This window comes from Mixophyes fleayi, chromosome 12 (assembly GCF_038048845.1).
Source record: "Mixophyes fleayi isolate aMixFle1 chromosome 12, aMixFle1.hap1, whole genome shotgun sequence".
Taxonomy (NCBI): Eukaryota; Metazoa; Chordata; class Amphibia; order Anura; family Limnodynastidae; genus Mixophyes; species Mixophyes fleayi.
In genome coordinates this window covers 7,496,574-7,515,104 of record NC_134413.1, presented here as the reverse complement: position 1 = coordinate 7,515,104, position 18,531 = coordinate 7,496,574, and the positions used below count along the sequence as shown (strand labels likewise).

General features: G+C 40.6%; 1 protein-coding gene across 1 annotated transcript in view; it reads right to left on the bottom strand.

The window, feature by feature from the left end:
* Positions 1–571: 571 nt before the first annotated feature.
* Positions 572–18,531, bottom strand: part of WDHD1 (WD repeat and HMG-box DNA binding protein 1) — a 36,833-nt gene continuing 18,873 nt past the window's right edge. Inside the window, 13 exon segments of the mRNA XM_075193050.1 lie at positions 572–1,239; positions 1,492–1,627; positions 3,461–3,582; positions 4,177–4,341; positions 6,798–6,825; positions 6,914–6,979; positions 7,694–7,779; positions 7,781–7,830; positions 7,833–7,843; positions 12,874–13,097; positions 13,594–13,725; positions 14,362–14,476; positions 15,652–15,808. Coding sequence (XP_075049151.1) covers positions 1,051–1,239; positions 1,492–1,627; positions 3,461–3,582; positions 4,177–4,341; positions 6,798–6,825; positions 6,914–6,979; positions 7,694–7,779; positions 7,781–7,830; positions 7,833–7,843; positions 12,874–13,097; positions 13,594–13,725; positions 14,362–14,476; positions 15,652–15,808 — 1,481 coding nt within the window. The 3' untranslated portion in view covers positions 572–1,050.

Below are 18,531 nucleotides of genomic sequence, written 5' to 3'. Positions count from 1 at the left end.
ATCTTTGTTATTACTCCATTTGTGAAAATACTGTAAGCGGTCTCGGATGTCTCGTTTTACTGGAATAACTGCCATAGAAAAGGAGAAAAAAAACATGTTAAATGGATGTTAAACATGAATATTTATATCTTGGTAAACAAGTGAAGACGTTGAAGACATCAGAGCAACTCAACCATCGATCTAGTCTGAGTTAATAGATGGATTCTATTGAATCTGACTGGACAGATTGTGGGGTGGGGGTATCCCTGATTTGGGCAACCCCTATACAGAGCATGCGATCCTTCCGCATGGTCCTGTATAGAACGTGAGCTTCCGTGACGATCTTTGCAAGAGCGCAGATGAAACTGTGCAGAAAAACCAGAGAGCAAAACAAAACCTTAAAGCAGCCAACGGATGGTCAAGTTCGTGGAGTTATAATACCGAGATATCCCCACCGTATCATTTTCATCAGACACATTTGAGTTTAGTGCACTTTCTTGCAATTTCAATAACCCCCCCCCCCCCCCCCCCAAAAAAAAACACACTTTCTCCATACTGTTTAATGGATGTATCTAAAAATGAGGCTGTAAAGTAACTGGTAATTGTACAAATCTTTATTTACAACATATTCAGTCTTTTCTGCATCAAATACATGTACAGTAAGACAAAAATATATAAAAACTAGACTATAGGACAGAGGTTACGTATAACATTGAACAGTCAATCTTTTACCAAGTACTTTAAATGATCGCCTCCAAACATGTACGATAACTTAAGAATGTTGGGGCACCAGGACAAGTACTTACGATGTGAACAGGACATAGTTAAGAATGTGGCCTCTGGCCCCTACGCCCAAATAATTCGGATACATAGGATGACACAACAGTGTCAGTCAACTGTGTCAATCAATCAAAAAAATGTTGGCGAGCTTGTCCACGATAACTGAATCTGTCAAAGTACTTCTACTGCTTGACGGTGAAGACCAAAGAAAAATCTTCTAAAGACCGGAGAGACAGTCGTACAACATCTTCTGTAGAAATAGACAGGACGATCGTTCTTATGAAAGGTCTCTTAGTCCTTTTTAAAAGCAAATGCTGACAGTTTGCTGTTTGCGGACTGGTCGAAAGACTTTCGTTTTTTGCCGACTTGGTCCTGTGTCTCTCCCGCCGGACTTTCCACAGACTCCCGGATCTCCTGTCCCTCCCGCTTCCTCTTCTTTGAGTCAGCAGAATCATCGCCTTTCGCTTTTTCTGTCCACATCTTACCAAAGAAAGGAGAATTTGTATTATTTAAACCCAGGATTGGATGTGGTTAGCACTAAGACCAGACAGATTTCCATGTTGCAATGGTCTAGCCATTATTATTTCTTAGTTTACTCAAGTAAATTGGAAGAAAAAATAAATAAATCAGGACACAATGAGATTTCTTTAGGTAACATGGAATAAATGGACACAGTGCACCTGACCTAAGGATGATCCTTCGTTCACCCTCCAACGGATTCACTGTACTCACCATCCTCTCCTCACTAGTTAGTGCTCTGAATCGGCTCATCCCCTCCTTAATAATTTCAGACTCATCGAATTCAGAATTCTCAGACACAATACTCTGACGGTTCTCATCCAGCCATAGCTGGAAGCCGGTTTTGGGTCTGTGAAGAAGACACATTGTGAATATCCCTCATACAGCATTGCGGACTGTGTATAATCACCAAGATCAATGGTGATTTGTATTAGCTGAAGTTATGATTCCATTTACTGATAAATGTTTGTCTCTAGGTTCTGGGGTTTTAAGTTTTTAGAAAAAAAAGAAGGGAATTGTAACTAACATCTTACGGAAATTACATTTTATAATTAAAATACCGGCATTTAAAGCCGCCTACGTGGTTCTATGTGGAGTCCTTGATACAACAGAGGCTGAAATTACAGGATTATTGCAAATCTTTATGTTCCAGGATAAACCACAAAGCCGACGTAACACTGCCCCCTCTCCCCCCCCCCCCCCCCCCCCCCGTCCTTTTGATGTCTCCTTTCTCCATGATTTTAATGGCAATCCACAGACAGTTCAAATTACATTTATTTGTTACACATGTTAAGGGCCAGGACAAGATCTGCTTCGAGTTATGGTCTGTACAAGCTGGCATGCTAATGAACACAGAAGTTTTGTGTTTCCAACAAAAACACTTAACTGGTTCAATGGTGAAAGAGAACCCATTATTATAGATAGGTGCAGGTAGGATCTCTTCATAAAGACCACGAGGCCGGTTTAGGTACAGAGTCTAATTTCTGTAATATGATGTAATAGCGCCAAAAAATTACAGAGTCATCATGAAGACGTTTCAGGGCGCTTATGTGGACGATAGATTGATGTACATTCTAGTTATTAAAACACATGGATATTAAAAGCCTCATGTGACGTACGTGTTAGAGCAGGGGGTGTCCAACCTTTTAGCTTCCCTGGGCCACATGGGAAGACGACGAGTTGGTTTGGGCCGCACATAAAATACACTAACCCTAACGATAGCAGATCATCGAAAAAAACCATAGAAAACATAGTTAACATATTAAACTTACTTGGAAATGAAGTTAGTAAGAGTTAGGAAACCTGTTGCAGAATCATGATTAAGGAAGTAATCCCATTACCAGCTACAATTTAACTTACCTGCATCTGTCCCTTAGTGGGGTTCGGGCAATTAAATGTCAAAAACTTTTTTTTCCTCTCTTTCTGCACCCATGAATCATTTTTTTATTGACCAGTTTGAAATGGTCACCGATATAAAGTCCAAATTCAGAGTAACAACAATAAGATACTGGATAATCTTCCACTGCTGCTGATAGTTCGCGCGGGTGACTCCCCTGTGCTGCGCTACGCAATGGATGTCGGGTGTGATGACGTCACCCCCAAAATTCACTGCAAGCGCCACACGGAGGAGGAGACCAGGGAGGGAGCCTGAGGTAAGTATTTTCTTTTTGCAGGATTTTTTTTTTTCAGTACTGCCCCCTTGCCACAACCAAAACTCCTGCTGGGCCACATTTACAGGCATGCTGGGCCGCAACCATGTGTTAAAGCATTACATGGAGTATAATTATAAACTTGCATGTGTTTGAATATACTTGATATTGACATATGTTCACTGGATACATAAAATGAACAGAAAAATACAAACACACACATTACTGCTTAGTCAGACAAAGGTCAGGAGGAGGGTCCCATTTGGGGGTGTTGTCTAGCCAATGAGAAGGCAGGATTTGAAGAAAGGCAGACTGCCTGTTACTGCGTACACAGATATGCAGAGAAGAGCAGGATATTGCTGCATATAAGTTTAGATGTATACAGAGGATTAGTGGTGGGTGGGTGGGAGTAGAACAGACAGCAGCAGATCAGCATAATATAAAGCACATGTAACAGATGTGGGATATAACCAACAACCCAGGAAAGTAAATAAAAAGGACATTAATATGGCGATCGGTTGGGTACAACTTACTTTTTGGGCTCAGTGTTCTCCGCAGCGGAGCTAGGAGGGGAAAGCGGAACTGGGTTCTCTTTATCTTGTGTCTTTTTCACAGTGGATTTAGCTTGGAAATTTTGGAACAACGTAGCCTGGCCCTAAATATACAAATAAAAATTATCAATTTAAGAACACAGTGACTGACACACAAATAATTCATGGGTTCTAGATTAAAGGTAAGATTCTCGCATTACTGTTTTTGTGCTCTGCAAAAATAAAAACAAATAAAATGTCCGCACACCAGTTTGTTGTATCTAAATTATATTTAAATAGGACTGGACACAATTTGGGCAAATTATTTTTGAATTTACTCAGTTGCTCATTGCACACTGTCATATTTCTGAGGATGTCCACATCCTTAGTCACTGACCTGCAGCAGACTTTTCATTTATTCCTCCATTAACTGCTGACAACTCACAATTTTGAATAGAATCTGAAGAAACAAGTTTAACATGAAAAAGCTGCACAACGGTGTGAGTTGATGCGATGATTTTGTGGGCGGAGCCAACATACATCTTCCACTTTAGGTAAATCGACAGACTTTAAACCCATTAACCAAGAGGTTATTCAGCAAAAACATCAAAATATTCCCCCAACCTACAGGTGAGATGTTTTCAAACAATCTACAATATTTATGTCCTGGACTGTGGAGCTGTGGAGATTAGCAATACACACAGCGCTATGTAAATTACCGTCTTCGATTTCGCCCGTGGGGCGAGGGGCTTTATGACCAGCGAATCCGACTTGCTGGCGGTCTGGTGCCCAGGAGCTGACGGCTTCTTCGTTAATTTAGTCATGTTATCGAGGATGCGAGTGGAGTTCCCGGCCAGAGCCGGACTCTTCTGACTGGCAGATACCTTGTAAAGAAATAACACACAAAATGTTTAAATATTGTGTAAGAATGGGTGGTCCAGAGTGTTAAAGAAATTCTCCAGAAATTAGCACGTTTGAAGATTAAAAATAACTACAAAATGGTTGAACGTTTCTTTTTTTAAATTGTTAAACCACTAAACACGAGTCTTCTTTGTATAACGAGCTACGTGCACAAATAAATGTAGAAAAACTATATAGATTTCAGATAGGGGCTTGATCATGGGTGAGGTACTTACACTAAACACCGAATTTAGAGCCAAAAATGGCAGATTACCTAGAGAACACTTTGCAACAAGGTCACACACATATTTTATGGGAACATCTAAATTTGTTTGTCTTTTTACAGTACGTTAAAGAATCCTTAAATATCATCACATGGACGTACATCACTAATGAAAGATATTCAACAACCGCGGTTCCCATCAACACCCAACTTGTCTAATGACGGCAAGAGAAGAGGATTTGTAAAGACCAGTGCCCAGGACAAGGAGCTGTGAACCACTGCAAGCAGAATGTTACCTGTATCTTCTAGTACAACCTACAATAGGCAGGCGATGCTGGCTCCTAATGAAATGATTGGCTGCTCTCTCACGGCTACTAGCTCAGCACATTAAACGGCTACGTTCTGTATGTGTAGATCCACTTTAAAGTATTTTATTTATGTTTTATCTTCCCGGCTAAGGAGAAGAATCTTTAGGAGAGGTGAGTGCTAGATACTCTCTATCGCAGGATGTACCCTGCAAACATTTAGAAATAGGACATGGGGAATTAGTTCTTTTGTTTTGAAGGATTTAAGTGGGCAAAAGAGTAAAGGGTGAATCCACTTTTTGAGTCTGTGTCAAACGTTATACAGCCCTGCAGTGTGGCATAGGGAGAGCGGCAGAACTCGTAGGGGGGCGGGGGGGGGGGGGGGGGGGGGGGGGGGGGGTGGGAGGGGGGACATAAGATCACTTGGGCCACTGCCAGAGTCCCACAGGGTCAGTTGGCGCAGGATAGATACACAGAGCCCATGACCTATACAGAAGGGACAGGATCACACATTACAGTAAATCACTTTGATGGAGAGGAGGCTGATAACCTTTCTAGTCCCACCAACATATTCCATAGAGGCCAAATCACAGAGCTCCGTCATCTCAGTAAATCCTCATTCAATATAAAAAGTGGGGAAATCAAAGCGAAAAAATTGACTAAAAAGTGGGTTTGAGATTTACTCGAGATTTGCTCCTGCAGGGTTTGGTCAGGAAGCCCCCACAGTCATGTTTAGGAGGACTGAGGAATCGTCTGCTTGGATACCGGCATGACATAAAATGTCCCTATTTTAATGCTGGAAGTTATGCGCAAATCATCATTTATTTATATAGCGCCACTAACTCTGCAGCGCTGTACAGAGAACTCACTGACATCAGTCCCTGCCCCATTGGAGCTTACAGTCTAAATTCCCTAACATACAGACAAAGACACACACAGGCTGGGGTCAATTTGATAGCAGCCAATTAACCTACCAGTATGTTTTTGGAGTGTGGGAGGAAACTGGAGCTTCCGGAGGAAACTCACGCAAACACGGGGAGAACATACAAACTCCTCACAGATAAGGCCATGGTCGGGAATTGAACTCATGACCCCAGTGCTGTGAAGCCGAAGTGCTAACCACTGAGCCACCGTGCTGCAAATAAAACTTTATTGTACTTTGTCTTTAATCTACTTTGATAAATGTCTCCCTACCAATAAATATTTGGTGCGTATTCTGTGTATTCTACCTTTGTGTATGGTTGATTGTTCTATTTTCTGCAATGCTACAGTCTAACAAATTTAATACACACTCTGCCTCCTTCATCTTAATAAAAAATAAATACGTCCCAAAGACTCCTCCAGAGAACGGGGCTGAAAGCGTAAGCAGTGTGCAGCTGCGATCTACTGACAAGATCAAGTCGTGACGTATTTGAAGGCTTCAAAATGAGATCTCTTTAAGTTGATAGCATGACTCATTCTTCCTGTCATCTTCTAGGCTAATAAAGCCAGATACAATATTTTCCCTGTACATAGTAGACCCACGCACCGTGCCCAGAATCCCCCAACCATAGAGTGAGAAGGGTACGAACACAGCGTTCATCCATCCCCTGTGATGTTACTACAGCCAGAGATCGCCCTCACGTCATGAAGCTTTCCAGATAGAGTGTGACCTGTCCTGTTGGGAGGGGCACTTAATAACTCCACCAAAAATATGGAATAGAAAGAAATAATCTAAAAATAATTATAAAAAATAAAAAAAAAAATACTGGGATCAATAATACACCAACATAATGAAGACAGACCATTCTGACAATGTTCACTACATTTAACACTGACCACTATATCATATATTAATAGCATCCAGCATCTTGTCAGCTTCCCACAACCTGTGTATAGGTTTAAATATTGAATAAAATAAAAATAAAAGCACCTTGAACGGGTTGACCCTGCCTTGGCTGCTGGGACACGATGGCTCCTTAGGAAAGAGAAGAGAACTGTAATCACTGAAATATAGGACAGGGGTAAATCGACGGATTGAGAGAATACAGGATTTACCCGGATTTTAAAGTAGGTTGTTCTGGCGAAGTGATACTTCTGTCGGTAGAATTATTGCTGCAAAGAGTAGAAATGAATAAAATGTATATAATTCGCACCAACAATTCAGCATTGTTATTTTTTTTCTAAAGCAAACGTGGTCAGAAACAATTGCAACATTCATGAGCTAGTTCTGTTCAAACTGGAATGAAAACTAAACTGCTCTCTCTGTTCCTTATAATTGTAGAACTAATATAAATAGCTGTAAAATACAGAATGATATATAGACATTGTATATATATTTTATATAACAAAATGCAGTTAATTATTTGAACTCCATCTTGTTCCAATTGTTATAAAACAGTTTGACTTCGATATAGGAAGTCAAACTATATGGACAAGTGATTGGAGAATACAGAAAATCCTTAACATGTGTAGAACGCACAGCCCTCATTACGCTGTAATCCTTTTACTGAGGCCTTATACAAGTCACATGGAGGTATGCATTGGACTTTATAATAAACAGTTTCTTCAGGCGTTCTATCAACACAATTCCTGGTTACTTTTGCAAGTCGCACCTCAGCACTTTTACAGGGGGACTCTGCTCCTTTATATATTCTATATAGTGTAACTAAATGGGTCAACTCCGATGCATCCTATTCTAATTGGCATTCACTGTTCTACTTTACAACACCCACTATTATTTTGGAGCTCTAAGGCTTTAGATTATCTACAATTTAAAAAAAACAAAACAAAAAAAAAAACAATAATCACAGTGTTGGTTTCTGGGACAGACCTGTCTTTGCTCTCAATTTGGGGGTTTCTAGGGCCTCCTCTTGTTCAGTTTCCTCCTCGCCCTCTTCTCCGTTCATATCCACCGTCCTGTTCATGCGATCCTGGTTTTGCTTGTGGTTGTCCCCACTCTGTGGCAGCCGGCTGTATCTAGAAACAGTGAATTTTTTTTTATTTTTTTTTTAAAGAAATAACTTTAAATTTAAGAAGAACACATTTGCCTCTTGTCACTGACCAAGTATTTTGATTTGGGTTACACGAAAGACCTTTAGGACTCCATTCTTTTGGTCTTTGTTAGTCTCCATATGAATACAAGATACAAATACTTATAAACTAAAGTGAAATACATGGGTTAAATTAGACATTTTACGCTGTTCAGTCGGGACACCAGGCGCACAGCGCTTGACAATGGTGACCATTGGACACACGGTTGCAGGACTAATTTGAGCAGATGTGTGTCGCTCTGTCCCTGCGGCTCCGAGACTCACCGCAGCCAAGGACTATGTGGTGGAGACGGGGGGGGGGGGGTACAGGGGAGATGTGAGGTGAGGACTACGTACAAGGAAGGCAGCAGGGCTAGGACGGCAGATAACAGTGTAACAGCGCGGATCACACAGATCACTGGGATCGGAGGATTTAAACAGATCGCACAGGGGAAGTGCAGGAGATCTTCATCACCACGAAATGCTGGCAGAGAAGTTTCACTTATAAAACAATTAAAATAAATTAGGTAACTGCTATTCTGGATGTTTGTCTATATGTTAAACTGAGTCCTATCTGTAATAGCTCTTTAAGGAGACAAGTATCAAATATATCTTTGCTTTTTTTTTTACTAGATATGTAAATTTGCCCATACGTAATACAGGGCTCAGATGGGTCAAACAGCGCGCAGTGGGAACAGCATGACGTCACTATCGTTACACACCTTCATCTTCACGAAGGCTTTTCACTAGGTCTCTGGGGCCCTAACACTACATTTTGTTCACTTCTACTGTAAATATTAAGGGATAAACATATAAAAAATATTTTGGTTACAGGACTACTTAGTCTGCATGCAGAGTGGCCATTCAGTACAGTTTCCATTAATTCCCTTCTCTTCCCCCATAAGCCGTTCTCCGGTGCAAGAATCCTCTTGTAATAGAACATATTGGGGGTGTGGACTAGAGGGATGTATGACATTATTGGGGGTGGGCTGTGAGTTTACAGCAGGTCCATCGGGGAAGGGGGGGGGGGGGGTTAATTTGGGCTGTTAACCATAGAATTGCTGGGGCAATCATTAGCCGATAACGTGTATGAATCCAGCCCTAATTATTTCTATGAGGCTCAGTTTTAAATTAGACCTGGCCAACTTTATCCTAACGGTGATTCAGCAATTTTCTTTTAGTTTATATATTCCCCCAGTGCTAGACATTTGAGGTTACGGTCCCTTAAAGATTTTCCAGCGTTTAAAAAAAATAGAATATACTTTTACTAGAATGAAGTCAATTCACCATATTCTTAATGACATGCAAGGACATTTATAACCAGAGATGATAGCGCAGACTTACCCACCTTACTTCATTATGTTGTATCCAGAAATTACAAAATAGAATGCAGTATGTTATTAAAGACATAACCTAAGCTGATCCTGAGGGATTCACACATTCACTTTATTATTATTCCAGGATCCGTTGTTGTAACATTAATCCCATCTGAGATTGTGCTGGCAGCCATGGTGGTCAAGGTGAATCGTCCCCTCCCCCAAATTGTACATCTGTTCCCAAAGACTGTAGTTATATTTTAAATTCAGACCTAGGCTATTGAAGACACATGTTAAATAAAAGGACAGATGAGTTGTAAACAGTAAGGACGTTATTTCTATGTAAAACTGCTTCAGAAAATGCATCGTGTGCTTTGAAGAGTTGGGCATATCGTTCATACGAGTCGGAGAAAGGAATTTTGTTACCATCAGACAATCATTGACAACAAACAAGAAAATACCAGCGCTCCCCGTGTATGGTTTGCAAGTAAAGCTGCCAAAAATAGAGGAGAGAGAGGAGATCCCTAATCCACTCTAGACAGATACAAAGTTATACAAAAATAAACTCCCCGGCGCTAGAATGAATGCGGAGACAAGAACCAAATAGGGATAAAGGTTATCAATGTTTATAAGCAACAATCTTGCAAAAGTAGAGCTATTAAATCATACTGATTACACATATTCCTTAGTATTCAAAAAGAATATGAAACACAAGACACAAAAAGTTGTTCTGCAGACATCAAAAATGTCAAAATACCCAAAAAGTCTTGTAAAAGAAAAGTAAATTCTGATGATGGTAATAAAAACATAAAATTCAAGTTAAAGAATGAAAAAATGTGGTTTGTGGACTTAAAAAAGTTTCGGTGAAGAATATCAGAGCCTTCTACATGCAGTATACCGATGACCCTATGCATCCGTTCTATAGACCAACAGGTCAATGAACAGTTCCAGGAATGTTACACCAAGAAGAAATTTGAACGGGTACCTTAGGTGTACGTTATGCCCGGCAAACCGGTCCAAAAAGCAGTACCGAACTTCCACTTCCGTCGCTGTAGATGGAGAAACGCCGGCCGGCTGTATTCTCCTTTATAAAGTCCTTCGGCCGCGGCCACTTCCGGACTGTATACGCATGCGTAGTATTCCATCATAGGTCTCTTAGATATGTATAGTGTATACACTCGATCTCTGGACTTCCAAGGATCTACCAATCTGTAAAGTCCATGTATATAGACCCAACGCGTTTCACCTACGCACATGGCAGGCTTCCTCAGGGAATGTAAATGGTCTATATGTAATCTGCAATGTTCTTATAGAGATAATGGAGGTAGGACCTGAAATCAAACTACCAATGAAATGAAATCCGAATGACTGACAGGTCCATAGTCCAATGGGATAAACCTGAATACAAAGTGTATATCTTTCCTCAAAATTGTATCGTCTTAACACTCAATAAAAATCCATAATCATTACACGGCATTCCAATCAAACAAACAAAAGTGAGGGACAAAGAATATTGTATAGTTGAAAATTGAACTTATAGACAAATAAATACAAAATACTACGGAGCATACCTTAGAATACAGAAACCTGTTCAAAAACCGTTCATCGTATTCCACAGATCATTGTCCTTATGCCTTCCACACTAGTTAGGTTAACTTATGTCCAATGCTATCAGTTCTGGTCAAGGAAAACCCCCAGGTCAAAATCAAGATTAAGACCACCTGGGGAGAGGGTATGCAGTTCATAGATCCATTTGGATTCCTCTCTCGATATTATCTTCACAAAATCCCCCCCCTTCACTTCTTCAGAACTCTTCTGATACCCATGAACTTTAACGTGATGGGATCATGCTCATGATACTTAGAATAGTGGTCCGATACACTATGAAAACCGAACTCCCTTCTGATGTTTCGCAAGTGCTCCTATATTCTTACAGGTAAACTTTGTACGGTGCGCCCCACGTACTGGAGGCCACACGGGCGCTCCAGAAGGTAAATTACGCCAGAGGACTACAATGCCAACACTGACACGAATCCTTTCATTAGGGATGACTTGTCAGTGTTTACAGGAGTACAGCTTGCTGCTAATCCCCAATCTCCTCAGCAGCTGCACATAATGTAAGTGACTTCACCATCTTGTTTGTGAATTTAAGTGTTCTTATTAAGAGGAGCTAAAACAATAGTTAATCTGATCAACCGTCCCTCTGTATTCTACAAAGGATTACATGAAAGATGTAGATTCACAATAAGGTGGAACCAGGATAAGAAACTAAAACCCCATCTTCATTAAAAACTACCTCTAGGATGCATTTATTCCTTGTAACAGAACACTATTGGCATTAGATAAGCAGTACATTTCATAAACATAGAATATATCTAGATAAAAAAAACAAACTTGTATATCAGCAACAAATAAACTTTTGGAGGTAAAGTGGGGGGGGCATTTAAAAATACAGAAATGGACAGAAAATACACCTATTTAATAAAAAGTGTTTTATTTGAGTTTCCTCCAACATGTAAAAAAACAAAAACAAAAGGAAAACCTAGTTCCTCTAGTATAGAATCTCCTATATCAAATAACCCATACATTTATTTAGGCATGCTAAATGTGTTCTGCTTTTTGTTCCGTAAGTTTCCTCCGCAGCCATGAATAGGGGACTGATGTAGTCGAATCCCTTGAATTCAGCCTGGTTACCCAATTCGTCGTCCTCATCAGGCGTTAGATGGACAAACAGGCTTGTGTACTCCTCATACAAGTTCTCCAATACAAACTCTCCACATACCTGGGGTTTAAATGGGGGAACATCTCGTCGTTGTTCCAGGAGGTTCCAGTCAATGCTGCTGAAGAACGCATGTCCCCGGATGCCAGAAAACCACAGGTTGGCCACGCCCTGGTCTAGAATGCAGCGAACATTCCAAGATCCAGGAAAGTGAACAGAACTTTCCTGTTACTAGTGATAAATTCAAAATTCTTGTCGTTCGATGTCTTATATTCTAGGAGCTGCTGAAAGCCTTATGGCCAAATATTGGAACAACCCTCAACCCCAGCCCTTTAAAAGTCTTATGTCATTTTTTCCAGAGAGGCTATGTGCCATATATTATCTCCATGATAGGGAACAAGAATATGGGTAAGTGTGAGTGCCATGGCTATCGAACCCCAAAATCAAGCACGTAATCCCTCTGATTAATAGGCCCTATCAAAGGCCTATTAATCATACTGTGCCCACACACACACTACATTAACATACTGTGCGGACACACACACTACACTAACATACTGAGCCCGCACACACAAACTCTACATTAAGATTCTGTACCCACACACATACACACACTACACTAACATACTGAGCCCGCACACACAAACTCTACATTAAGATTCTGTACCCACACACATACACACTCTACATTAGCAAATGAAGCAGTTATTCAATGTTGCACATCAGCAAACACTCCTTCAGATGTGATGCACTCCCAAAATTCCCGTTTTGTTTTTCTACTTGTAACAGATTAAAAATCTTTTCCATAAAACAGTACATTAACCACAGAAGAACATCATGTAGTCCGAGATCCACCTTAGTAACATGACCAAATGACATTTACACTGAGGCAGCAGTGCGATACATTACTAGTATAGGGCTGGACGACGCTAGAACACTTACCCAGCATTCAGCCTGCTGCGGAAGTCTTCCTCTTCTTCCTCCTCATCCTGTTGCTGGGCAGAGGCCAATTCCTCTGCCTTCTGCAGAGCCAGCTCACCGAGCCGCTGGGCCAGGATTAGTCTCTTGGAGCGCGAGGCGTACTTAATAGCCAAGTTCACCACGTTCTGAGTCATGAACTCGGCCAGTTCCATGCAACGAAATTCACGCTCTAGTTTGCAGGACAACTGCAGAAGAAAGAGAGTCTGTTTCACTGTACGTAGAACAAACTAGACCACAACATATCAGCCCGGAGGTCCCACAGACAACTAAATATAAAACACAAGGTGCAGTATTGGTTACTGAGGAGAATTACATTGACCCTCTTGCGGGTCAAATTCTATGAAGCTTGGAGGTGTCTGAAAAAAAAAATCTTAAAAATGTCCGGTTGAAACATTATTCAATATTATGACATATTCCATTGCAGAGTTTTTCCAGTTTAAATCCTAATAGTATTTTGGTGGGGGTCCCATAGCAGGAACGATCTGACGCAGGGTCTATAATTGAAAGCCCTCGCGCTGCACAATTCTCTCCAAATCTTCCATTCCTCCAATATATCTCTGCGCCCAGCCAGCTAACAAATTGTTAACGACGCTGGTATTTTGTTGAAGTGCAAAACTTCTGCCAAAGAAGTGACACTTTGTCTGTTCTACATATTCACCCACTAAGAATAATGATACTGACCGCAAACATCTTCATCAGCAGCTCCTGCTGTTCTTTCTGTGCTTCAGTCTTAATATTCTCATCACATTCGTACCCGTTCTTAGACAAATAATCAATGTGATTGGTGAAGATGTGAGACCTCCAGTATTGCTCCTGGGTGGGGAAGACAAGACAACATTTTAGACCAGTTACATTGTGTAAATGCCAATTGTGAAAAGGTCCACAAAATGTATTGTGAAATGGGTTAATTCAAAGTTATGTTTCAATGGAGAGAAATTTTAGATATCTGAGACAAGATAATAAGCTCGTACCCAGAGCACACAGGACTGAAGGAAGAATATGCATAAAACGGCACAACAATTAAACACTATACTGCTATAAGAGCATCAATCGACTAACATGGGGAATGACGCATGTATTGTTGCAGACAACTCAGAAACACAAAGATCCTTATTGAAAATACTGCAATGCTCACATGTATTGTCTTACTGGGATGTAGAGCTAGCAATCGTTCTTGATGCAAGCTGAACCATTTTACAAAGACAAAGGACAACCCAAATCACTTATCTAACCCCAAACCAGGATCTGTGTTTATTGTAGGTATGAATGACCACCACCTTTATATCTAGACTTACTTCCCATATACAAGATAATCTGGTCCTATAATATGAATCAGACCCCTCTCTTGCTCTGCGGTCTGGTTAGCAGACATACCAGCAGACACCAGAGCTATGCAGTGTTCCCCAATGTTCAGCACGTGGTCTCATAATATTAGTAATCATTTCATACCTCCATCTGTCCCTTCTCGGTTGTAATTTGACAGTAAGGAAGCTTGAAGGGCAAAATAGCCATCGCTGGACGGGGAAGCGTTGGGGGAATCCTGGATCCTTTGCAAGGAATACACCTTCAAGTACAAAAGAAAAAAAAAAGAGAACCTATATATAAAACAGAAATCTCGCAACATTTAAAAATTTAGTGTAGTCTGAAAGTGGCGCTTTAAGCCTTCGCTATAAAACATTTCTCTGCACTCAGACTGACCTACAGCTAAGACGTTGGCTTTTTCAGTCATTTAAGGTCCGTTGTTCTAATCAATCTCAATAGAAAACACTTGAAATAAAATGGATACTTATGAGACCTCTGAAATACTAAAACCAAAAAGTTGGGAGACAGCAGGTGGAGAGATACTCTGCAGCGTTCCAGAGCATGGGAATCCGGTTCTGGTATTTGGGCCAGATTAGAACTCTGAACTTGAAGTTGTATTAAGGAGGAGATAAAAAAATAAAAGTTCAAAGATTGCTTATGGAAGTCACATTTGTTATTTACGGTTCTATTCTGTAAAATGTGGGAACATGTTTGTTAATCTTTAAATGCAACTATCCCCTTATGAGACTTAAGTGGGAGGGAGTCACTTATAAAACACACTGTTGGTTAAAACGCTGGAACAATGTACTTATGATGGAAAAACCTTTTTAACGAATGTATAGTCAATGTGTACAATGGTTTTTGTTTGTATTTACTATACTGTACGTGTGCAATCCTGTGTACTGGCATATTTTGTACATCTATATATGAAACATGAAAATAAAGATACAACAAAAATAAAAAATCATGTGACCTTTTCCTTCACTTTATGATGGTTTTAAGACTCTGATGGTGAAAGTGAATATTGCAGAGAGCAAGTTTCATAAGAATTGAGTGATTCTTTGAATGCATTTTCCCATCTTCAGTTTTATTTGGGTTATACTCTGTTAGACAGCGACCTGATGAGTCATTATAGCCAGTGAGCGATACAATGCCCTCTGTGTTACAGATACTTTAAAAACATAGGACAAAGCTGGAGTTATAACAAAAAAAAAAAAAAAAAAGAACACTATAGAATGAAACAGATCGATATCACTCGTCTTTCATTTAATAGATTATATCTGTGAGGACTGTGTCATAAGAGGGATAACAGATGGAGCAGTATGTGTCAATGTTGCAGCACCACACAAATACAGATAAATGCAAATATACAGAGAATGAAGTCTACGATCACAGATCGAGACAAAGAAGGTGAAAATAACCCCCCAGATTACTCACCGCAGCTGCTGTGGGTTCTCGTGGACGCCCACCACCCAGTAGTGATCAGACTTCCCCTTGCAGTGTTCCCTGGTGTTACACACAGGTGTCCAGGTATCTCCTAGGGATCTGTTCAGCAGCCGTACCACGCCCTCCGAATCTACGTAACATGGGCTACCTGATGAGAGAAACACAGTCATTACCACTGACACCAACATGAAGAGGAAGAACACACAGACGGCAAGAAATTAGCAAATTTATCCAAAATATACATCTGTCTGTAGATGGACGTTAGACCGCAGTCCGTGCCGAAGTCAATATTATATACAGTATTCCCTCCCGCCAGCTTAAAATACAGACTTATCCTGACGTTAGGGCGAGGGTGGCATTATAGAAGCAACCATGGAATTCATATACTGGAAAGCAGCTTTCTGCAGAGAATATTCCTGATAGTAACTGATGACTGTGGTATAAAGAGAGGAAGCAGCATTTCATTTACAAAAAGGTTCAAGATGTTGTGGTTTGTCCAATGCATTAATCTCATGAACTTATAGCTTGCTGTCAAACAACATGTTTCTTAAGGGAAACCATATGAAGTGGACTTTTAAAGTAGGTGAACATGTATTGCCACAAACATCTGAAAACTAGGACGTCTGGGTTCCCGCAATGAGCTGCTCTATGCAGGAAAATATTGTGCAATAAAACCATTATGCAGAGTCATTTAAAAGGCCGGTGATGACCCTCTCCCATAGATTTCTTCCATCGTTTTGCTGTCCTGTCACTTGCATGGAATTAACTCTGGAGTCAGCCATATTGCTTTCTACACAAGTACCCCCAAAATTCACTCTACTGTCTAGTTTGGAGTAATTATGGCGGGGGATGGAGAGTGACAGACAAAGTTTTAAAACAGTTTTTTGTACAAAAGTGATACTGTAATGAAGCAGACATGCAGGACTGGTCAGCAAAACAATTGGTTTTAAACTTTGTTTGTCTCCTGAGGGTTGAATATCAAGAAAGGAGCAGCTGACCTCGAGGCCATAACTCACATATATCATGCCAGCTATCCGTCAGATCTAAAGCAGACGTAGGAGAAGATAACAGCAGCAAACAAGAAGCTTATTAGCCAAACAAAGAAAAATAAAAAAAAATAAAAAAAGAACCAAGGTAAAACAGCTTGAAAAGCACGGGGACTGTGACTTCGAAAGACGGCAAGACAGTTTTGACTCTGGGATATGACCCGCCAAGACCAAAACAGTGAGGGAAGTAAGAGTGTGAAGTTCAACGTTAACCAGTCAAAAATACAGAAGCAGCAGCAGATTCGGTGGTGGGAAGGTTTCATTGCAGAGAATGGCGCGCTGCAGATCCCTGCTAAGGAACTGCACAAAAGGTACGATCTCTAACCCTACAATCATCAGCCCCAGAACTTGCCAAGCACTCTGGTATTGGCACAAAGCACCGAGAGTGCCAACACCCAAAGCCTGCAAACATTGGAGCTGCTCCTCGGGAAGGTCTGTATCAGATTCCAGAGTAAGAAACATCATTTATGCGCAGGAATCAGGGAATACTTCCGTTGGCTAATCAACCACACAAAGAACAGCATAGTGGATTAGTTCAGGCGTAGGCTGGCCTCATTCACCTTTTGGCATGGAGTTTTGATTGGATTCGTGAAGTGGATCACAGTGATCCTCTGTGGCCGGACTAAGACCATAACCAACTCTCCATTACCCTCGTATACACGTTTGGTGCTATGGACAGGTGGTTTGACTGCAAGAGGTTCTGCCCATTTTGAATGGATATCCCCCAAAAAAGAGAAAGGCTGAGAAAGAAGTCTAAAGAGAAAGGTAAATCCATTGTGCTGATTATCTGTCTATAAAGGGCCCATCCACCATGACACATTAAATTACTGCCGGATCTGGTATGGGGAGGTTATCGATCCCCTGTATGATCGGAATCTCCACCAGAATAGTGCACATCCATTTACAGGGCCTGGGAAAGCAGACACAGACAGATAAGAGATTGGACTCTTGCTTCTCAAGGCCGGGTACAGATGATGGGTGCACAATGGAAAAGGGTCAATAGGTGCCAAAAAATTAAAACAACAAAACAAAGAAATGTGAAAAAAAAAAAAAAAACTTTAAAAATAATTTTGAGAAAAATAAATAAAAATCAGAATGCTGGACCTAGGCCGCCCTCCTAAAGAAACAAACCTAGACTGGATAGTTAGTATAAGGCTTCCTTACAATACATGGGAAAATACTGAATGCAGCATTTAAACAGAATCTGGATATATACAGAGATATTTGTAATTCTCTCTTACATGGGTAGAGCACACAAATGATCGTACTTCCATACAATACTGACATTTCACAACACAAGCATTAAAACAAAGAGATGGCTCATTAATATTAACATCCTGCCTCTAGACATTTAATGTAAGACACAACGTTTCCCATGGTTGTCTTTAATTGCAAATACTGCAGAATTGTGGTTAATGTTTTCATGGAAAACAGCCATTTTGCAAATTTATTGCAAGCGGTTATTTAATTATAGACAGTAATTACTCATAACAAAACTACAAGACAAAACATGATGGATCCAATGCTCTGTGGAATTGTATGCCATCTTGTGGCCATCAGCGGAACTGTTCTTACTTAATGTACTGGTAGCTTCCTCTTCATCTAAGCATATAAACATCTGAGACCATTTCATCAAAAGGTTATTACACAGCTATAATGATGGGATTGTGGACGCACTTCCTACCCATTCCTGCCTGTTGCCTCGTTGATTGTCAGTCACTAAGGTACCATTTGCCAACCACTACCCAGTATCCAGGCTAGGCAATACTGAAAACATTACTTGCCCAAATAATTTGGTAACAATCTGTTCGTTTAGCTGTCAGTC